The sequence below is a fragment of the Saimiri boliviensis genome, chromosome 14 (genome assembly GCF_048565385.1).
Source record: "Saimiri boliviensis isolate mSaiBol1 chromosome 14, mSaiBol1.pri, whole genome shotgun sequence".
Taxonomy (NCBI): Eukaryota; Metazoa; Chordata; class Mammalia; order Primates; family Cebidae; genus Saimiri; species Saimiri boliviensis.
In genome coordinates this window covers 55,061,464-55,086,416 of record NC_133462.1, presented here as the reverse complement: position 1 = coordinate 55,086,416, position 24,953 = coordinate 55,061,464, and the positions used below count along the sequence as shown (strand labels likewise).

General features: G+C 33.3%; 1 protein-coding gene and 1 pseudogene across 9 annotated transcripts in view; one reads left to right on the top strand and one right to left on the bottom strand.

Moving 5' to 3' along the window:
* Nucleotides 1-24,953, bottom strand: part of DENND1B (DENN domain containing 1B) — a 261,565-nt gene that overhangs the window by 205,808 nt on the left and 30,804 nt on the right. For all 9 annotated transcript variants that reach the window (XM_074385089.1, XM_074385082.1, XM_074385085.1 and 6 more), the window contains one exon: nucleotides 420-463. In XM_074385089.1, coding sequence (XP_074241190.1) covers nucleotides 420-463 — 44 coding nt within the window. The remainder of the gene's footprint in view (nucleotides 1-419; nucleotides 464-24,953) is intronic.
* Nucleotides 20,320-20,820, top strand: LOC120362728 (large ribosomal subunit protein eL24-like; annotated as a pseudogene).

Here is a 24,953-nt window from a genome sequence, read left to right as displayed (position 1 = left end):
TAAATTACTGTGACAAAGAGAAATGATCACATATTTATGGCAGTTACACTTATTTCTAAGTACACAAAAATAATAAGAGTATTTTCAACAAAGATTTCATACTGTCAATTTTTTTATTATTTTTGATGCTTTCAAATATATATTCTATAGATAAATAAGTATAAAATATGATGGAAAGTTTGAACATCTAGTCCCTAGGAGTTTCAATAAGGGCTTCTTCATCACTCATCTACTTGGTACCTTTAAAAGATTCTTCAATACATTCTGCACACATGCATTTTTTTTCTCACAGTTGATCAAGAGAAAATAATTTTAGCAATACATGTTCACTAGTAGTTACACTAGCAACAGTAGCAGTAATAGTGGCAATAATCATAATACTTCAACTTTAAATTTTTAAAAAATTACGTGATACCAACCTGGTCTCCAAAGTCCTCTGGGAATTTCCACAATACCACAGGATCTGTAAATAATTGACATGTAAAATTAAACAGCAGCAAAAGAACACATTTAAAGAAACAGTCTCGGTTAAGCACTCTTAAAATTATCAAAGCTACTTTAATTACAACATTTAAATTTTTCTTTAAACATTTATAGTTGATGACATTCACTTCTATAATTAAATATTTTGATTTTTTAAATTTAATGACCTTTGCAATAGAAATAAATGACATTAATAACTTGGTCAGGTTATTCAAAATCATTACTGCATTTCTTTTAGCAACTCACTTTTTATTTACATATCTTAGGTTTTTAAGATTCTAAACTTTGAATTTTCTATTTTAACTACATTTTTAAAATACTGTTTTAATTTGAAAAGAAAAATATAAATGTAGCAAATATGTAATAAAATACATTATAGCCCTCAGGACTAGACCAAAATACACCTTAAATATCCATTTAAAATTCCAAGTAAGATTTACAAAACTGTAATATTTGCCCGTATATCAGTGTTTAAATCTCATATTTGCAGTAATAGATAAGTTGGTAAGTAGATATAAAGCAGCTCATTTAAAATATAATTGATATTTGCAGGGCATTTCACAGAAATTTTTCTAACATGTTATATCTAGTAATTCATATATATAAATCAGTATTGTTTTATAAATATTCACACCAGTTTTTCATTTTCTTTGTCTTTCAAAGTATTTCTCATCTACTTAGCACAATAAAATGCTAAGATCTTAGTTTAGTAAGCACTAATAAATATTTAGTCATATATTTATTTTTAATTCTGTCAAAAACAAACTTCTGAATATTTCAAATGTGTTTTAAAGGGATAGTGCATAATGTATTTTATTTCTTCTGGTGAAAACACACACACACACACACACACACACACACACACACTTGAAAGGCCAAGATAAGACTAATATGAGTAACAAGTACCACCCATATGATAGGTTTGAACTCCACTCGAAGTAAAAGGACTTGTGAATCAAAGATAACATTTCATATATGAATCAGTGAAAATTTACAGCTTGATTCCATTATTTGCACTATTCCATACTACTTTCTTAAAAACACAATCTAAATATATATTTCAAAACTTTTAAAACTCAACAAATGTCTAGCAACATTTTTAGCATGAGTTGGCTCCTCTTGTATTTACACTTAAGTTCCACAAAATGTTTTTCAGGTATTTTAAATATATATATATATATAAAAGTAAGCTTTCTACAATTAAACTTTTTACTTATTAAGGACTAAAAAGTTTCGATACAAATAGTAAAAGTCAATAGTTTAAAATATCTTATATAAGAATAATGCATTACCAATTTATGAAGATCATATTCAATGATTATATACTCACATAAAACAAAATGTATACATTTCTAAAACGAATGTGGGATGCATTACACATCACCTAAAGACACTCAAACATCAATGTCTTGTGGATAATTATGTTCCCAGTTAGAAAAAAACAGACATATCTTTATATGGCAGTTTTAGTAACATGGTAGGAGCTAAGATTCAAATCTCATAAAAGTGCATGACAGAATTTTCATAAAATATTAAATGAAAGTTTTTATCTTCATGAAGTAATACAATTACTAATGGCTACATAAACAAATCCTCATGCAGAAATACAGAACAGTTCTTTCTCGTGAATAATGAAACTAAAAGGTTTCAATGTGAATATTTAAAATATCCTTTTCAAGTAACCTCAACTTTGTAATCACTATCTGAGAAAATATTTGTGACAACTTTCTTACAACTATGTCTTAAATAAGGATATTTATGTTATTGTATAGCTTAGAGTTTGCCCTTGCTGCTTGTAAAATTTATCTAAACATGTTTTGCTGCCTGACTTTTCCTCAATACCATTTTTTTTTTCTGTATACTCTGCTTTTTCAGAAGGAGAACAAATAAGTACACAAAACTGCATCTATTGGTTCAATCACAAAGTAGAAAACATCCCAGTTCTTTTCATTAAATGAATTTCACCATTCAGGGCTCAAAAAATTATTATAATCATGTGCATCCATATTTTGAAACGGATTAACTTAGTTACTATGTGATTAGATTTAGACCACATCTGACACATCTTTGTAGCAACTTTTCAGAAGTACTGCAAAGGAAGAAACAAAAGGGCTCTGAAAAAAATAATCCGATTCAACAACTTTATGCACAAAGACTGAATTTTCTGTTCCCTGAGGATTACTTTCCAGATACTCGATCTGATCTGGCAATGTTAGGTCAACTTTATGCTGATTTTATGGGTGAAAGGATGAGAACTGCTAGTGGGAATCACCGTTGCCAGTTATGACTGATATACACTGTGTTTCTCTTTTTTTACAATGTCTACTAGTAAATCAAAGGAGACTCCGTATCTTAACTTAAAAATTAAAAAAAAACTTACTGCCAACAATCTAGACACCAAATAAATATGAAATGAAAAATATTTGATTTTGACATAAATATAATCTTTTAGTTTAATAAGAGATAATGTTACAGTGTAGTAAGAAAAAATATGAATTTTTATTAAATCAGTAACTTTAGAAGGTGAATATTTACAGTATGATTGCACGTCATCAATATAAGGATTCCAAATTCACTATTAAGGCTTTTTTAAAATGTAAAGTAAGACAAAGTCAGTAATATTTTCTTTCCCAATAAAATATTTCACATTTCCTGGTCCTTAACTGAAAAATTTAAATAACTTAGAATACCAGTGTGATCTTACTATACTACCAAAAAAGCAAGAAAAAAATTCCAGTTTGTACAAAAAGATAAGATTTCCTTAATTCTTTGCAATTCAAAGATGACTAAATATACAGTATCTTCAAATTAATGCATTTGTAAAATCGCAGTTCAGAGACTACATACTTTTGGAAAAGTAGAATGTATAATACTAGTATTTTGCTTGATTATGGGTTTCAGTGCCTGATATACCCACACTGCAGAAGAATATGTATGAAGAAACTGAGATCAAAACAATGAAGAGTGTGATTTACTCATGTGGCTAGTTAATATCAGAGGTTACAGTTTTCTTAGTTGAGATGTGAGGACCACATATTTTAAATAATTTCCAATAATTCACACATTTTTGTTGCACTTTTAACTTAAGTTCAATTTATTTCATTCAAAAACCTATGCAATGCTAAAGCAAGAGGAAAAGTCCCTGCCTTACAATGCCCTACAACACTCACGGAAAGAAACATCAAAGAGCGATTTCGTTATTGTGCAAAATATTCTTTTAAGTGAGGTATCCTGCAGGAACATTTGAACTCGAAAATTCATTGGCTTAAAAATGTTAAAAAATAAAATAAAAAAGTTCTTAATGAACTAATCATGTTTTCTGAATATAAATAAGCAAAAATCATTAAAGAAAATGTGTAATTTTTTTGGTAATGTATGATTTTTATTCTTTCACCTGTGGACATATAATGGTGAACTAAACAAAACAGGGTCTACCACTTACAGAAAAGAGGAGCATCTAAAAATAAAACTTAATGCATTTTTATTACACTAAAAGGAAGGGGGTTGCAGGAGCACACAATAAGGAAATCTAATTTAGAGAGTCACTAATGGACTTCAAAAGCAAAGGACATAAACTGACACAAGTTAGACAAGCTAAGGATAATCTGGCCTATAAAGTGGGCAGGGAGGACTTTCTAGAGTGAAGAACCAGTATGTATGACATCTTGAAGGTTAAAAGAAAGCAGAATACCTTTTAGGAACTGAAAAAACATCTAACATATATCTAGAATGTCAGAGAATCTCTAGGGATAAAGCTGGATTAGCAAGTGAAGCCACTGAAGCAGACAGTGGTATAAACCAAGTGAGAAAGAACCACCAGAAAGGAAGAATGCAGCTAGTGTCTGTGATGCTATGAAAGTCAAGGGAAGAGGGTGTGTCTAAGGGAAATCCTCCAACAAATGCTGCAACACACTGAGAGATGATGACTAAAGAATGGCAACTATGTTTAAAGACATAACGCCACCGTAAGAGGAGTCTCAGTGAAAGGGTAGGAAGAAGGGGACCAACTTAAGAATGAGTGAGGATGAGGAAAGACAGGCAGTACATACAGAGGCAATTACTTAAGAAAGGATACACAAAGCAGAGGAAAGTAGATAGAAAGATTAAATGGGAGAGATTAGTTTTTTTCTTTTGACTAGTGTAGACTTGAACATGTTTAAAAGGCTATGGGAATTAATGAGCTAGCAAACAAGGAACACAAGATCCCTGAGAAGGCAGGAAGAGTTGTAATTCAGATCAAGACAGTAAGAGGAGCCTAAAACAGAGGTTGAAGTATGTTTTCCACTGTTACAGAAAAAGAGGAGAAAAAGACATAAAGCCAAGTAAATTTGTAGTGCAAAGATATGAGTTTTGTGAAAAAACTGCAAAGATTCTTCTATGTAATAAGAAGCTCTCTAAAGCAAGGCTTTCTGCTAAAACACACACACAAAAGCTGTTGAAGCTTTAAGAAGGAGGTATGAAATAACTGTTTAAGGCAAAGTTGAGTTCTCAATATAGGTAGATATCCAATATCGCATTTAATGGCAGCAAAATGGGATTTTGCCCAATTGGTGGATTCTGTCAGGGTGAGGTTCATCCCAGTCACGTGGATGGGAAGATAATCTAAAAGAGTGACTACAGATCTGAATTATGTATCTAAAATGAATAAAAAGAAAGTCATAGTTTCTAAAATGTCCATTAGTATTTTATGTTATACCAAACCATGCAAATGTATTTTAAAATAGCATATTTTCAGATAAAGACCTACTACACATATCTGAAGACTGTTGGACTGAGAAGTAAGATGACGTAAATAAATGAAAGTACATGTAGAATTATGAAATCACATAGCTGAAGTTCTGGGTTTTCTACTTATGAATAACACAATACTTTCTGTCTATGGTAAGAAGCAGGTTTTGAAAAATAGCAAATCAGTTTCCTTCTCTCTTTTTCTCTCAGACTCTCTGGGTTGATCTTAAAAGAGTCTCATCTGTTTATCCAAGTGTACTATATAAATATCTTTTTGATGTGCTATTTTTGAAAAAGTTTGATAAGTAATTTAATAATTATAGTTAAAACTATATTTTTATTACATCTGCCAAAATAATTTTCAAACTCATTAATTATTGTAATTTTTTTTGAGACACTATCTTACTCTGTCACCCAGGGTTAGAGTACAGTGTCATGACCATGGCTCACCGCAGCCTCACTCTCCTGGCCTCAAGCAATCCTTCCATCTTACTCTCCCAAGCAGCTGGTACTACAGGCATGCACCACCATACCCAACTAATTTTTTCTTTTTTTGTAGAGATGGGGTCTCGTTATGTTGTCCTAGCTGGTCTTGAACTTGCGAGCTCAGGTGATCCTACCACCTTAGCCTCCCAAAGTGCTAGACTTACAGGTGTGAACTAACACACTCAAACTTATTGTAATTTTATATTCAGCTTGACCACACACACACACACACACACACACACACACACACACACACACACACGGATTTAAGGAAGCAATTCAGTCAATCATTTAGGGCCACAAATGACTTTGGGGAAGCCAGAGATCCAGAAGACTAACACTTTGCCATTTTTCCTTGGCACAGACTCCTGCAAAACAAATATATACAGCACTGACAGAAAGATATCACTCATTCTGACAAAGCCGTAATAAAAAGCTTCACTAATCCATTCAAAAAAGAAAAGTACGATAGACTGCATTACAAACTTTAAGACTATAAGCAACAGTGAAAATAAAAAGAAACTCGTTGCTAAAAAGTCTTAAACTGGGACTACATCTAATCTTCATAAAACATATATAAGCAGATGTTTATATAAATTATTTTGAAGTTAACATATAAATAACATTTAATTTCGGCATCTTTTTTGAAGATCTAATTCAGTAGCTCTCAAACTTTAACAAAAATGTCTAGACAAACAGGTTACTGGGTCCCACTCTTCTGAGGTGGGTCTGAGAAACTGCATTCCTAACAAGCTCTCATGTGATATTCATGCTACGGGTCTCAGGATCACACTTTGAGAACTAACAGCACGGACTACGTATCTCTTACAATGATTACCATTATGTATCACATGTTAAAAAATTTAATATTTGTTCATTATAAATATTCTTTAAAATATGACAACAAATAATCCAGATTTTCCCTTATTACATATGTACTTGATATGACAACAAATATATCTTAATGGGGCTAGAAAGAAACATCAACTATGGCAGAGCAGAAAATAATTTTAGCAAGAAAAAATCACCAAAAGGTTTTTAAAACCCTTTCTGTGCTAATAAATACTACTGATTCTATAATTCTATTTCCATATCCCAATGAAAAAAAATTTATTTCAAAATTGAGTGTTTTGTGACACTGGAACCATACAATCTAAGGAACAATTACGGAGAATAATAGTCACGCGTACTCAAGATACACTGCCTCTTATTCCCTCTATCTTTATACGCTGTCTACATACATATTGTAGTCCACACCTAAACAAGATAGATGTCTTTTGTACTTTTCCAACTCAGACATGTGAGAAAATTTTTCTTGCTGTGCTTACAATGCAAAAATATTTTAAAAAATAATAAGGTCTCTTTTATTTACTTATTTGGTATTTTCAAGAAAAGGTTCACTATATATGGATAGAAACTTAGTATTTTCTGAATGAGAAAGGATATGAAATACTTTTTTTTTAATCACCCGAAGTTACACTATATCCCGTGTCTGGACCAGAATCCAGGTATCCTTGCTTCCTATATAACATCTTTTCTAAAATATGCTGCTGCAATTTGCTACATTTTGATTTTACTGTTCATTCATTAGATACCAATTTAAAGAACATTCATCAGCCTAAAAAGTTTCTTATCTATAGGAAGACATTCTCAGCAAGCCAAATATTTAAGTATTTTGTAAAACAGTGGCCTAAAACTTACAGACTTTGTTTGAATAATACTTGGAAGTTTGTACGTGAGGAAACCTAGAAAATAATACTGATCACTAACACTACCCAAATCAGTATCTTCTCAATCTGAAATTAAAATAATTCTTCATTTAATCATATAAGTAGGATTTACACACACAAAAACCTCACAGAAATGAAAACATTATTTCAAGATCTTTTACTTTATAATCACTTGCAAAAATAGAGATCACACTTCTATTTGTTGTTTTACATAATGTATACATTAAAATCAAAAGTAAGCAATTTTGGAAATACGTCCATTTGTTCACCATCCTAAAAATCCTAAAAATGCACATAAGCAAGGGTGGAAATAAAATCTAATGTAATGATCCATTGCAAATATCTTCATTCTAATAATAATGGATAATTCTAACATTTCTAAATATTTTTAGAAAGATGTAAAATCAGCATCACAACTTAAAGAAGCTCTTTTTTGAGCAAGTATTAGCAAATTCTAACTAAGGAAAATGGAATTTCAAAGAATCTTAAGAAAATGTAACTCATAGCATGTTAGATATATCATTTTGCTACATTCATGCCTTTTAAACAAGGCCTATTATAATAAAATGAAAACCCTCATCAATCACCTGATAGAATAATTCCAAACTTAACCAAACAAGGCTAATGGGTGAGAATTGAATTGAAAACACCTTGACAAAGAAAGCAATTTCTTTTCTTCGCACTCCTCTGAAGCTGTGGGTGATCATGGTAATCGAACCATCAACAGTGAGGGGCCATCTGTCCCAAGGGCCCTTCATAAGAGTTAAAAAAAAAAAAAAATCAGCAACAAAAAAGGGAAAGAAATGCTGAACCACAGATGTTCAACCTTGATTAATCTATGACAAGGAACTTACAACTGAGAATCAATGTTTTGACTGTTTCAGATACTAATCATTAAAAGCCATCACAAAAGTTTTTATAAGAACACAGGGAAAAAAGTTAATAGGTTGCTTTTAGAAAGATGATCTGTCATACAGAACGTAATATACCTTTGAGTCAGCTATGATCTTAAAGCTGCTTTAAGATCATATCCCAAAGCAATAGCTTTTATTATGATTCCCGTAAGGAGGAAAGAAGATGCCATGTTTTAAGTTAGCATGAGACTGTTGTTTGTTAGAATTCTTTCTACAAGTGTATGGTTAAATGAAAGGAAGACATGTATTTTTATTCACAACACTCATTATATTAACTCTTTGAAGTAAAACATTTTCAAGAAGCATCGTCTTAATGTGAAACTTCAGAATGTAAAATTAACTGAACTGCTCATAAAACAGCTTTATTTATGATATTTAAAATAATGTTCACATTACACCAAAAAATAATTTTGCGTAAAAGTGCAAATGCTTCAAAGCTTATTGTTTGATATGAAGATAGTCTGAAGTATAATAGACATCTAACACTCCTAGACATAACAGACACAGTTTCAATGACTTGGGAATAAGCTTAAAATTCATGAATAGAATCATAGTAACTATAAAAATGACTTAAAATTCACTAACATAAAAACATGTGTAAGCTACATTAAGAATAACTACTAAAAATATTTTTAAATTATTTTAAAATAAAAAATACAATAAAACAAAATATTAAAGAACCAAATTAAACCATGCATGACCTTTCTTTCAGGATACTTTTAAGTTAGAATAAAAGTAAATGTAGAATAAACTTAAGATTCTAACAAAAATAATAAATTCACTAAGAAATTTACAGTAAATCCAATAACTCTTATTTATCTTTGTCTCTACAAAGCCTAGGAATGGATCCTGTCACCCCAGAGAGATGACACCTCAGGCACATGAAAAAAGAAAAGTACAATGCCCTCTCAAAGAAGAGACACTCAACTCAGGTCCTGCCTAACATAAATTTGTAATTTGAAATCACTACAGAAAATCTACACACCTGTTTATAACCATCGGAAACTAAGAATGGAATTAAGATACTAATTTTGCTTTTTTCCTCCCTCACAGGCTTCAGATATTAAAATAATCTGAAAAAGCATATATTATAAGGATATTTAAAATGTTATACAGTGAGATAATAATTTGAAACATGAACAAGCAAATTTTGAAAGCTAGAACTTTAAAAAACAATCTATGAAAGTAAAAGCTCAATGAATAGAATAAACAGCACACCTTATAAAACTGAAGAGAGAAATAGTGAACCAACTCAAACACAAATGATATTAAACAGATTGAGCCATAAAGAGACAAAATAAATGAGAAAAATAGAAGAGGTTAAGGAAAAATGGAGACCAGAATGACATAAATCTGTTTAGATTTCTAAAAGATCAGACCAAAGAGAACAGAGTATGCAGAACAGAGGAGGGAAGAAAATAATAGAAGAAATAAAGGCTGATTTTTCCAAAACTGATGAAAGACAATCTCTAGATTTGGAAATGACAACAAACCCAAGCAAGTTCTCAAGGAAGACACAACTAAAGGCATCACAATGTAATTGCAAAGGCAAAAAAGTAATGGATACCTTTCAAAGCATCCTAGAGAAAAAACAGATAAGTGGAAAAATGTATACATTATTATATCGACAGCAGACTTCTCAATAGTAGCAATGGAAGACAGAAGACAGTGGAATAATATATTCAAAAACCTGAGAACTATGCAAACAGGAATGTAGGGAAAATAAATATATTTTCAAAAAGACAAAACTGAAAGATTTACCAAGAATAGACCTTCACTACAGGAGCAGCTGACGAGATTGTAACAGAAAAATTCTCCTTTTTTATCAAGGGCAAAAAATTACATATTTCATGTATCAGGCATATATATATATATATATATATATATATATATATATACAATGTTTACTGAAGCACTGTTTATAATTAGCAAAGTTTTGAAAGATAACCTGTATGTCCATCAATATGAAAATGATTATACCATTATTATTCTATGAAATACTATATAACCCTTAAAAAGACTATAGCTTTGAAAAAAAAAAGTTGTATTTGTTCCTATAAACAAAATCTCTCTAAAAGAGTGATACGTGAAAATAATGAGACAAGATGAGGTCAGAGAGTTAAGAGGGAACAAGCAGAACATAAAGGGCCTTACAACTGATAAAAAGAAACCTGGGAAAGAGAGCCACAGAAGCATTTGAAGCCACTCTGGGAAAGAGAGCCACAGAAGCATTTGAGAAGAGAGGAGACATGCTCTGAAAATATTTTAACAGGATCACCCTGGCTCTGTGTTGAGTATAAACTGAAAGGTAATCATATAACAAACTGAGTTATGAGGCTACAGATAATATTTAAAATGAACCTCTTAGGAAAAGAACTTATGCCATTCATATAAACATATATGGATTGGAATTCAGATAGATAGATAGATAGACAATTTGTGGTAAAATGTCAGGGAAGGAGGCAAATAACGTAAGATTTACAAGATGATCCACCCTCTGGAGACAGAATTCATGGCAAGGGCAATAAGGGTCAGAAAGTCCAACAGAACCTCTCCCAGTAGATTATAGTGGGTGTTTTATGAACCTGACTTGGACCCAGTGATGTTGCTGGCAGGTAAGTACTCTGGAAAGGAAAGTACTGGAGGTAAGTACTCCAGAGGAAAGGAAAAACTAAATGAGATGAGGAAGAGCCCTCCTATTCACTTTGCAGAACCACAATCCAGGCTGTGAAGGATCATATGATGTTAAAAATGCAAAGATAGCAACATCATCATGAATGGCAGTTCAGGAGCCAAGGGCAGCAGTAACGAAATAGGATATACTTCAAAGAGTGGTCTAAGATGAGAGTGAATATCACTGTCAGCACCCAACAGTGTCAGAAGCATAATCCTCAGGAGTGTACTAAAACAAGGGCAAGACAAACGATTGCCAAGTGATGTGGAAATAACTGCAGTGAGACATTAAGAACAAAGGCATGAAGCATAGCAGTTGAGGTGATAAGCAATTCCTCAGCACTTATGAGATACCCCTGGAGGGCCACGGAAATATTAAAAGAGAATGAATACCTCAAAAAGGGACTGAGACCCAGAAGGTACTCAGACAGAGGTTATCAAGCTGGAAAAAATTGAGTCTAAATACCAATATGATGTCTTCTTTTCCTTCATGTTAGAAAAACCTAAGGACTTGTGGGCAACACCTTTCAAATGTCCACAATAAAAATTAAGAAACTTGTTAACGTAAAACTATAAAACAAAATGAGCACAACCTAGATGCTACATTTTAGTTCTCAGGTCTCTCCTGATGTGGTATGAAAAGCAAATGAAAGTAGAGATGTGAATATTTTATTCTGTTTCTAATTAAATATGTTGTTTTATTTCTAAAATCTTCCCTGATGGTATCCAGAATTTCTTTAAACTAATAATGGGTAAATATCATTAACCTTTGAGGTCAGTATTATGACTGGTAAAAACAACACTGTGATATTGGCAAGAAGAATCACTTCCTTGAAGGGGCAGAAAACTATTAGTCTGAACATGCTTACTAATAATTAAGTCCTACAGTAATTTTCACCCATTTTTCTTAAAACATATAATTATCAAGTTACTGGGAATTATATTAAAAATACTTTGCTATGTATTTCAAATAGAAAACAGTGATCTGGTTTTGAGACCAATGGGACTGGATTCTACTTGTAAGTAAGAATTCAAGAGCAAACACAAGTTCACAAGGATAATTTGTTATGTGAGATTATACAAAACTGCCCATATGTTATAGATCAGAGGTAAGAAGGGTCACAAGAGACCCTGTTTCCTCTCCCTACATGGAAAGTTCCTTTATGTTTCACTTAAAAAAAACAAAAAAAAAGGCACATCCTTTTATATTCTACACATATACAGGGAGTGCTCCAAATCTCCCAGGTTCCCTCCTAAAGTGTCCAACAATAAACTAATGGTTGAAAGTTCTTCCCAATGTCCATCTACATCTCTCAGAAGATATTTAACTCTTTTCTCTCTTGTTAAAGAGCTGAAAGGAAAAAAATGGATCGCCCTTATATGTAATTTTTTAAAAACTCAAAAACTTTTACTGAAATTATATTTCCCATTGTCCACAAATTATTTCCTCTATATTTACACAGTGGTTCTCAACACTTTCTGTTCATTAGATCATTAGATTACCTAAGGAAGATCATTTAAATTTGGTGACCCTTCACCCCACCCAATACCATAGTAGCCACATCTACAATGTTTTACAAACTCCCCAGGTGATTCTAATACACAATTCTGATTGAAAACCACTGCTGCAAATCTTTCTGTAAAGAAATTTTTCTCAAGCCTTTTAAAACCGTCCGCCATTTTTCAAGTATCAAATATTGTTTTAAACTGGACTAAAAAAAAGAAGATAACATATAATGTGATATCTAAAACTAAGTGTTTTTACAGATATTCATAGCATAAATGAAGCAAAAAGTCTTTATCTCAAATCGATTTTCCCAATGACTAATTACACCATCCCCTTAAGTAGTGTCCAACATAGCATCATATCCATCTCACTTTACTTATGAAACCCAGGCACCAATGCTAAAAATTTCAGGATAAGCTTTAACATGCCTTCTTCATCCTCTGTATCTAATCAGCTGCCTAATCATATTAGTTCTTTCTTCAAAATGTAGCTCGCATCCATTCCTCCTCTTCCATATCCATCTTACTCTAAATTCTTATTGCCTAATTATTCTCCTTTCCACTCAGCTCTTCTCAACGCAGTGCCACTAATTTAATCTTAAGAGTTTTTATTATTCCTCTCTTCAAAGAAAAATGTTCAGTGGCTTACCACTGCTTAACAAAAACCTAACTCATCAAACTGTATCAATACTTAATGCCTCATATACAATATTCAAATTTAACATAATAAATAACTTCATATATTAAAACCAGTGTTATAAAATTCTGCATTTCCTACCTAATTTCATCCTACCTATCTAAATGTATTTCCCACCAACTCCAGTGCAAATTTTCTGCTCAATCCAGGTGTCTTTTCACATAAATAAAATGTAGTCCCAATGCCAAGAATTTACTTAGACTCCAACATATCCTGTATTCCCCTTTTGAAATCCTATCTTCACTTTTCTCTGTCTCTCTAAAATCTATGCATTATTCCTGATCTATGCTATGAGGCCTTCCCCAAACAGTGCAGCCACATAGACTTTCCCGCTTCCAGGCGATAACCATTGCTACTTAACCATTTTATTTGTCTCCTCATTTAAACGAAGCTCCTGAAAGCAGGATCATGTTTCAAATTTTAATGTATACTTTAAAAAGGTAGCTTTTTCAGTTTTTTTACTGAATATATTTTTCATTCCTTCCATTCAATATATATATAATGATATAATGCAAATAAAATTAATCCCTATCATATCAATTTTTCACAGTAAATGTCATAAACTTAACTTGCTTATTTTAATGTGCTTATTTTAAGAAGTAGCTAGCTTACTCTAACATAAACCTGATCAATTCTGATTTAAAGGTAATATAATAAATCAAATAATTGTTAACACCAAAGAGAGTCAAGTGATCTGCCCTTATTTTCACTACATATTTTCACTAAAGATAAGCAAATCAGCAGGGTAAAGCCATTACTAACTAAGAAAGCCCCATACTTCAAGAAAAAAATAGGCAATTAAATAGTAATCATACAGAATAAATAGTAATTACACAAATTACCTTGGACATTCGCCACTGATGTGTTTTTAGTGAGCCCCATAACATACAGCACAGTACCGCTTCAGCTCTTTGGTCTCAGAACTGATTTATTCTCTTAAATATCACTGAGGTTATCAAACAACTTTTATTCATGTGAGTTACAGTAATGACATTTATGTATTAAAAATCAAAACTTAGAAATAAGTAAAGCACAAAAATCCCTAAGCACACATTTCATTATTCATCAAACATAACTTCATCACGTCCTGAAGCCTAACAAAAGTCTACCATACACCTGTGAGAAATGGGAGCGAAAAAGGCTAATAACATGTCACTACTGTGAAAAAGGTTCTGACCTCACACTCCTCAAGTACTCCAGGGAACTGCCACAGTCCCCCAGACTACACTTTGAGAACCAAAGGTATAGCACAAAGAATTTTTAAAAAGGGTAAAATAATGTTTAAATAAAGTATGAAACTTGTTTTTCAATTAAGATTTTCTTTAAAACCTGAGAAAAAGTCAAGGTATAATTATTTATTTATTACCCAAATATATTCCTTTTTTACAGGTAGAAAGACAAAGGGGAGATTTCAAAGCCTTTAGGATATACAGGTAATATAAACGAGCAGAGTGAGCCTATAGAAGACAGACTACGGAAGGACACACAGTAAAAAAAAACAGATCCTGTTCCCCTTCTCAAGAAAGCAACGATTATTCCGCTCTAGCCATGTGAAATGTGGGCCCAGTCTTGACAGATACTTTTGACTGTTTAAGAAAAGCCAGAAATTTTATGAAAAAAAAAATCACCTAATTTTCTAGTTGGGAAAAATAATTAAACATTTCATAAATACCATGTGAGCCAAATAAAGTGTGTCAGGGGGGCCATTATTTTTTATCTCAGTATTATCACATAGGAACTTAAATTAGAAAAGAAAAAAAATCTTTAAGGTTAATCACATATTTAAAGTAAGGGGCTACTTGAATTTTTTTAATCTGTTATGGTGGCTTTTAGACTGGAAATAGTTTCTGTTTAGCTAATTTTTTTTTAATGTGCCTCACTAAATGAAGGAGAATTTATCCTGATTTGCAGATTCTAAGGTTAACATTTCAAAAGAAAATGAACATGGACATTATTAAACCTGTTTCCCTGAACTTAAGAACATTTATAAAAAAAACGTCAGATACAAGTTGTTTAATCAGAATTGATACATATATACATTATATACGTATATTATTTTATGTTTTTGAAATGTCTGAATTTTACAGTCACACTATCAAAAGAAAATACAATCTTAGAATAGGTTGATCACTTTAAAAATTAACTTACCAGAGCCTATAATACGGATATTACCATATGACAACTTCACGATTCAACATATAGAACAACTGAAATCTTTCTGGTAACTTCTTGAAAGTATTTACATCACAAATTTTAAGAGATGATGACAAAATGAGATAGTCAAAAGCATTAAAATAGACTAGTAAAGAACTCATAAAGAGAATAATTACGTCCTTGGAAGAACAAACAGAATCAAACATTTAGAAAAATAATTATTAACTAAGAAGCTATAGTAGGAACACAAACTGAAAGAAAAAGAATAAATTTGAAATTCATGACCTCAGACCAAAAATATACTTACATTTGGTTGTATATTCTAATACCAGGTTATTCTCTAGGAAAGTGGGCAATTAATTCCCATTTAGGTTGCCCTACGAAAAGTACTAAGGAAGCAAAACAATAAAAGAGTTGGGGGATAATCATTTGAAGTTTAAAACTTTCAGGAGTATACAATTATATCTTCAGTGAATTCTAAGAATTCATGGCATAGCAGTGGCTGGATTCTGAAGTCAAACTTCATATAGACATGCCATGCACTGTCAATCACTCACTATACATCAGCGTGTCCAGTCTTTTGGCTTCCCTGGGCCACACTAGAAGGAGGAGAATCATCTCGAGATACATGTAAAATAAACTAATGAGCTTAAAAAATTAGCAAAACTTTTAAAATGCTTTACGAAAGTTTACAGATTTTTTTGGTCACATTGAAAGCTGTCTGTGCCACATGCATCCTGCAGGCCACAGGTTGGACAGGCCACAGGTTGGACAGGCTTGCTATACATGATCATTCTCAAGTTACACAGCATGCTGTGCATCACTCTTCTCCAATGTAAAGTAGTGATAACAGCAGTACCCACCTTGAGAGATGCTGATAGGATGAGTGGAGATGATACAGATACACATATGTGTGTGCATATATATATAATATATAGAGAGAGAGCTCAGAATAGAGTCTAACACATAGAAAGCCTAGCTATCACTATATTCACTGTTGTAAGGAAAGATGGAAAAAATGCTGAGATACTGATGCAGAAATTTGACCATAGTGAATGGAGATAATGCATTAAGCAAAATGGTAGGTTATTATTGGTTCTTTCTCTTCATATAAATTTACCTCCCCTCAACCAGGACCTTCCCAAGTCTGGTCACTTGTTTTAAAATGACATCCTTCTATACTTCTGTCTTAGAGAGTAATTCCTTAAGAAAAAAAAAAATTTTTTTTTGACAGAGTCTCACTCTGTCACAGGCTGAAGTGCAGTGGCACGATCTTAGCTCACTGCAGCCACCGCCTCCTGGATTCCAGCAATTTCTCTGCCTCAGCCTCCCAAGTTGCTGGGACTACAGGTTCAAACCACCACACTCGGCTAATTATTTTTTGTATTTTAGTAGAGATGAGGTTTCTCCACGTTGGCCAGGATGGTCTTGATCTCCTGACCTCATGATCTGCTTGCCTCAGCCTCCAAAAGTGCTGGGATTACAGATGTGAGCCACCGAGCCCAGCCAAAATTTTTATATTTATAGTCAAGTAACTAGTCAAAACTTAAGAGTGCTGCATAACAGCTCACCACCCATTTCTACCTAACTTGCCCACCTATGTGTTTCACATATTCATCTTTTCTTCAATTCACTCTTAACTTCTATTTTCTATCCTATCTCTTCACCCTAACCTCATTATCACTCAATCGCCAGCACAATCTCTCCTCTCTCTTACCTCCTCTATCTCCTTTTCTCATTTTCTGTCATGGTAAAAGAGAAAACTGGGTCACTACAGGAAGAAATGTGTATTGTTACCAAAGGCAATCAGAATAACAGAAGAAACATTAAGTTAAAATGTTTAACTAAAACATTAGTTAAAAAGCACCACGGCAAACAACCTTAGAATATGACTCAAACAATCCAATATAAGCTGCTGCTTCCCCATTTTTACAGTTATTCTCAGGAATAAGATACACACATTAATATCCAAGCAAGAAGCCCAAATGCATAAAACCTTAATTATTGCTCAAGATTGGTATCTGACTGACAAGAGAAGGAAATGCAATTAGTTCAGGTCAGTAGAAAAAGCAGGCAAATGACAGAGTTATCAGCAACTTAACTTCCGTCACTTCTAAATCGACTTCTAAATAACTACATTCCCGGTATTGATAATACCAATATAAGATCAGACAGAAGTCTCCAAATTCTTTTTACACTAGGATTGCAACCATCTCCTCCAAGGAGCTGCATAACAACACTGACCACCAGACCTGTGTACCAAGAGAATAAGTACCAAAATGCCAAAGACCAAATGGGAGAAAGTCTTAATTATGTACTGCAGATATGTAGCATTCTACTTGTCCATTTCTATAGACATATGTGATCATATTAAATAAGGAAATTTGGGAGAAAAAACAATGAAGAAAAAGGATCAAAATTTTGCACTCACACAATGGAAAATAAATATTCATAACTTGACAGAAGTAAAAGAGCAAATATTAGACATTTACGGTTTCCTGCCTTTATAGTATGGTCTTCGATATTAAGAAGTTTAAACACCTATGTTTAAGAATAAGTAAAGAAAAAACACATCCAGAAATATGCATGTATTATGAGAACTCAAGTATCCACCCTGACAGTTATTTGATTAACCTATTTTCATAAACACAGCATACAGACCTCGGTGAATGTTTCTCCTGTTATTTTTCTACCTTACCCAGTACTTTTTCCCCCTTACCAGCTTATTTTACGGTCAGAGGTTAAACTGCTAACCCTTCACCTTCCAGGAAAGTTTTTTTTTCCTCTCTCATAAAAGGTTTTTCACAGTGTGCAGCAGTCGGATTAGCTCTTCTCTTTGAGAACAAAAGCTCTGTCTTTGTCTTCGTTGTTTGGGCATGGAGCCCCTACATCAGAGGAAGCTGCTCCTACTCAACTTGCACAATAATGATATTGTGAGGCCCCACGAAAGCCTGGCCTCTCAGTGTCTAGACTCTCATCCAACCAGCTAGCCAAAGAGAAAATCCTGTCAAGCACTCAGCTGAAAATTAACTAAGGTATCCTGTTGAGAACCTGATGAAGATGTTATTTGACCATACGGTAAAACTTTCTATTGTTGAACATAAAGATAAGAGAAAAACTTTTAGAACTCAATGCTTTAACAATCTTGGTCACCAATTCACACATGGGTCAGTAAATGTATTTTACCAACATACAACCCCTTCCTCTATACGTGCTCTTAAAATAATACACAGGCTTATTTATGACACTCTAAGCTCTTACATTTAAAAATCTGTGCAACTAAGAGATACATTCAAAAAAATAAGAAATTATATGTTACTTGCAGTTTTTACATTAAAGATTTATCATAGAAATTCTGCTACTGTATTTGTCACTGAAGGACCCAATCAAAATGCAGAAGTCAAAATAAAACTGTCATCTTTTCATATTCCTGAATAAGTCGTAAAATATTGAGCAAAAGAGAAATAGTAAACTAAAAAGTCAATAATTGATTAAAGTTTAGAAATGAAAACCAGAGTACATAAACCAAACCATTCTGATAAAAAGTGTTTGTAAATTTTTTTTAACCTGTAAAAAGTTAAATACATTAGATAAATTTAAATTTGGTCATATGATAGCAATAAAAGATGATTCTCTCAAGTACATTAAGTTATGGGTGAGTTCATAAATATTTACAAGAGGTTTTGGGGACTGTTGCAGTTTTTGAAATATCATCTTATAATTTACACCAACAGCAACAACTGTTATTGAAAGTTATTAAGTGAAAACTATATATGATTATAACCACATTTAATAAGCTCATATTGAAATCTAAAAAGGAATGCACAAAAATAGATGTTTTGTGTTATTGGTACAAAAAGAATAATCTTTTTCCTTCTTTCAAAATTTACTGCAATACATTAGTAATTTAAAAAATAAACTTTACAGAATAATCAGAATAGCTAAAAACCTTACAAATGGATAGCAATTAATGAAAGATAAGGGTGTCACTATTGTATATAGGATTCAGAATTAAAGAACAAATCATTTTTACATACTCCATACAGCAATATAAATTGATTCCTCAAATTTTAGGAGAAACATAAATGTACTTTCTTTTTTAACCTACAACAAACTTAACAAAAGAAATACATTTATTCTTAAGAGGGGGCAAAAAAATCAATGTTTATCCATAGCAGATGTCTGGCATGGAGGAGTATTTTCTTGCTCTTTTAATAAGACACATGAAAATCTAAGCCTGGCAAACATTTAAATTGAAGACTCTGGAACACAGTGAGTAAGTGAGATCTGGCAGAAAATGTTAAATATTTCATTCCTACTTCTGCAGAAAAAAAAAGGACAGAAAATTTAACAAAATTTAAAAGAACATTTAATATAACACTGATATGCAATTATAAAAAACAGATTTGGTTAAATCTATATGACATATGAATAACACGAAAGTTAACAGAATGGTGTAAAAACCAATATTGAATAGGTCCATCATGTCTACCATTAAGTATTTTTTATATCAATGAATTATGTAATCTGTAAAATGATTACAGAACCAAGTACATCCACCCAAATATTGGAGGCAGAATGGCTTTATTCTACTGTATGTTCTACAAAACACCTCTGCTTCGAGTAGTTTTATTTCCTCAGAATGCTACTCAGCTTCACAGAAAGGGTATAAAACACCTCAGCTTTTGGCAATTAAACTAAATAAAATTTAAAAGTCCAAGACATGAGAGTAATCAGTGTTTAAAAAAATAAAATAAAATAAAACTACTTTGAAGCTACTTCTCTTGGGTTCTCCGTCACTTTCCTTTGTTAGAAGAAGTGATCTAAAGTTTTACTTAACAGTTTATGTTCACTTTAATGTGAACTATGAAACATTCAATTTACAAAGCATTCTTAGACTTTCGTGAATTTCAAAGGGCATTATTCGAAAATATAGGCTGGGGCCATCTTTTCTCCTCCCGTGGAGCCGCCGCCATGAAGGTCGAGCTGTGCGGTTTCAGCGGGTACAAGATTCCTGGACACGGAGGTGCTACGCCAGGACCGAAGGGAAGGTTTTCCAGTTTCTTAATGCAAAATGCGAGTCAGCGTTCCTTTCCAAGGGAATCCTCAGCAGATAAACCGGACTGTCCTCTACAGAAGGAAGCATAAAAAGGGACAGTCTGAAGAAGTTCAAAAGAAAAGAACCCGCGGAGCAGTCAAATTCCAGAGGGCCATTACTGGCACCTCTCTTGCTAATACCATGGCCAAGAGAAATCAGAAACCTGAAGTTAGAAAGGGTCAAGCATCTATCAGGGCTTCTAAGGAAGCAAAAAACGATAAGCAGGTATCTAAAAAGACTGCAATGGCTGCTGCTAAGTCACTTCCAAAGACAGCAGCTAAGCAAATGATTGTGAAGCCTGTGCAAGTTTCGGCTCCCGAGCTGGTGGAAAACGCTAAGCTGGCAGATTAGATTTTTAAATAAAGATCGGACTATTTTAAAAAGAAGAAGAAGAAAGTATAGATTGGAATACTGCCAGACAACTCACTCTTTTGATTTCAAGCTCAATTTTAAGCTGCAGATGAAAACTTGTTGAGTTTGAGTAGCAAATATTTTGAGTCAGCGAGAACATAAGATCTACTCATTTAGACATTTAACATTAAATGATTTGCCCAAACTGTCTGTCTATCTATCTATCTATCTGTCTGTCTGAGACAGGATCGTGCTCTCTTGCACAGGCTGGAGTACAGAGGCACAACCATAGCTTACTAAACCCTCAGTTGAGGCTGCCTCAGCCTCCCAAATAGCTAAGACCACAGGTGTATGCCACCACACCCAGCTAATTAAAATAACAATAATAATTTGTACAGACAGGGTCTCACTATATTGTCCACACTGGTCTTGAACTCCCAGCCTGAAGCACTCTTCACACCTTGGCCTCACAAAGCACTAGGATTAGTTATGAGCCACCATGTCCAGCCTCTTATATTTTAAATTAAAATGATAAATTCTACGTATATCACAAAAATCATCCCTGAGATAATCTGTGATAAATTTGTTACTGAAACCTTTCTTTACAAATGCCCAAACTCTATTCCTGTTGTACTGGAAAGGCTACTCATTAGCTCCAAGGCTCTATGGATCTTCCTTGCCTTTCTGTTAGGACTGCTAACCATGTTTTTGTTATACCACTCATTCTGAAAACAGCTTCCTCTTTATTTGTGACTGCTGAGGACACACCCAAGCATCTATTCTTTCGAATGTCTTTGTGAGACTACTTCATAAAGGAGATTTCCCAATACTAGCATTTATGCAAGACATCAAAAATCTGATGCTATCACTCTTGAAAATCACCCAAGACTGCCTAATTGCACATAAAAAGGCCTATTCTGAGTCTAAATCATCCTTCATCTTTTTTATCACATGATACTATCATCTACCATAAGCCCTCATCCACTTCTAACTCTACCCTAGTTCTTCCAATTGCACACATAGGGTACATAAGAGACACTGCTCCTTTCCTACAATCAGTTATAAGGCAGCACACCAATAAACCTGACTGCAATATCTCCAACGGAATAGTGGGGAAGGCATCTGCCCCATGGTAAAGTGGTTGAATCCAAGCACCACCATAGCCCTATTCCTTGGGACAACCGCTTCAAACTTTCAGATGCATAACAATCACCTGGGAAACTTTTTCCAACATGTAGATTACACTCTTATTTCCATCCTTAAAATAATCAAAGTATGTCCCAGAAACCTGATTTCTCAATAAATCATCTATAGCTCTAAAACACATACTGACAAACAGTGAATAGCAGCTCTTTTTAAACACTCGTGGACATCCATCTAGCAACATTAAACATTCCATCTTGCAAGTGTGACAAGACTCCACAGGCTCCGGAAAACAAGGATATTTATGCATTCTATTAGACTTGTTTTACTAAGTTTTATAGGAAGTTCTCCTACTTAATCCTTACAGCGAGAATGCAGTAATGATCCTTATTCATTTTGGGGCCTTTTCTTAACCAGACAAGAAAAACATTCACATAGGTAACCAGAATCTAATTTACTAAAAGTAGGGAAGCCTCTAGATTCTAATTAGGTAAAAACTGGTAAATTTAAAAATAAATACTTAGAATTATGCTTCAAAAAAGAAAAACAAGTAAAGCTATAGCTTCCTGTTGAGTTACAAATCTCTCTTTGGTCTGGCAGAACTGTGTTTTCCAATCACCTTGAGGAAATAAAGCATTACTTACTTCTAAGACAAAATTTCCAGTATTATTCTAAAATTGCATTAGAAAGGAAAGGGCAAGATAGATATCTTACCTGGAAAGCAGATAACCCAACGCATTTTCTTCCAGGAAGTTTTGATTACGTCCTAATGTCCTATAATTTATTTTCCCTATTTACTTTCCCCTTCAACTGTATTTATACAGGTTTCTCTGACACCTGTTTATTAGATTTCTTCTCCTCTCTGCACTGATCCAGTATGAATTAGCATCCATGAGTACCTTCTGTTATGTAACAGGACAAAAGGGAGTATCTAATATTATAATTGGAGAAGCTTTCATGGCAAACTATTTAGAAACAATGATGAATTTTGTATTTAAGGTGCTACTTTTCTCATTTAGACATAGAAATATTTTCCTTTCAAAGCCAAAAAATAACATTAAATCCACATACAGAATGATGGCCAAGTCACAACAATTCCCTCTTTTCTGGGAGCTATATCCTATCCTCAGGGTGGGTTTTTAGTACGTGCATTCACAATCGGTGAATGTGACCTCAGGCTAGAGCTGAATAAGTCAAACTCACGACCTAATCTGGGCCAGTTTCTAATTCATAGAAGACTTGGGTTATGAACTAGGAAACAAAACATGGAAGACGCTGAAACAGAATCACTTTTTGGCAGAAAGATGACAGAAGAACCTCAGAACTTCCATGGTAACTATATTCACAAAAATTACTTACCCATGTACTTAATTACCATAGCTTTTCCTCTAACCATAGACATAGAATGTTAAAGGAGCACTTTTACATCCATAAAAAGGAAATCTGCTTCCAGCCAAGAGAAAGTACAAACTGTATTTGCTCTCTCCCTCTTTAAAACTAAAAATCCAAAAAAATACATTAAACAATTTTCAGACATCAGTAAATGCAGGACAGTGATCCCTGACAGAGATAAAACAAATAAGGCAAGCCTTACAATTGGTCCTATTATCTGGAGTTTCCAGTATGCGGCATGAAGTGGGAGAAACCCAGGCAGTGCCCGGTGGTCTCCCTCAGATGAGGTTGGAAGCCCAAATCATCTGGAGTCCACAAAGAGAACAGGAGAAGCAGCTTCACAGGAACAGGGCTGTGGAGAGCTGCGGAAGGTTCACCACCAACGTCCACCAAGACTTTAGTGGACTGATGATAAGTGCACACATATGAGGAAACTATCCAACACTGAGGAAAGAACCACCCAAAAAAAAAAAAAATGGGGAAAAATCCCAGGATCAGCTGACGTTCACATCACCCAGAGTGGGAAAAGCTCATCATCAACAGAGTATTGTGTACAGTACTCAGAGGGTAATACATTAGCAGTGGGAAAAATGAGCACTAGACTGAAGGTGACTCTGGTTTCATCTACCAAAGCTTAAAAGCAAGCCTCAAATGTTCAAACTGTTTCCAAATAACTGTAATCTAAAACAAAAACCTTCAGTGTGTATAGGGGACTTTTTAGGAGGAGAAACCATATACTGCACCACGAAGCAAGTCCTATTATTGATTTAAAAGGATTCAAGTCATACTACAATATTCTCTGGAATTATATTAGCAAAATGTGACAGAAATATCACATGAAAATCCCCAAATATTTGTAACCTAAATAACATACTTCTAAATAACCCAACAGTCAAAGAAGAAATCAAAAGGAAATGAAAATCTAAATGAACTGTAAATGAAAATAAATACAAAACTGATAAACTGATCAAAAGTAATGACTATTCTCTGTGAAAAACAATGTTAGTTAAAAGCATGAAAAGACAAGATACCGATGAAATCCAACGAAATCATTGTATCCTCGATATATTAAAATCTTTCAAAACTCAGTAATAAGAAACCAACCCAATAAAGAAAATGTAAGAGAAAGAGCTGAACAGACATTTCACCAAAGAAGATATACAGACAGAAAATAAGCAAATGAATTCATCTTAATAAAATATAATTGAGTCTTAAAATGCTTCCACCAACTTCTAAGAAATCAGACCTTTTCTTCTAAATTAATTTATGTAATGTGCTAAGATATTCTTAATAGTTCCTTCCAGCTACCCTATAAAAATTTTTGTACCATAAAATATAATTTTGCATAAGTAAAGACAATCACGATAGCCCTGAGCTTGTTTGATTTGGGGCTGGGAAGGCATACAACCTAATTATGAGTGCAAAAGGAAGCATGTAATTTTAATTCTGTTAAGTTGTTTACAGTGAGACTCATTGACAATGAGCAAAAACTTGAAAAGGATAAAGAAATTATTGTGCAGATATCTTGGGAAAGTGTATTAGAAATAAACAAAAGTGCAAACCCTTGAAGGAGCACACATGATGTTGTTCCAGGGATA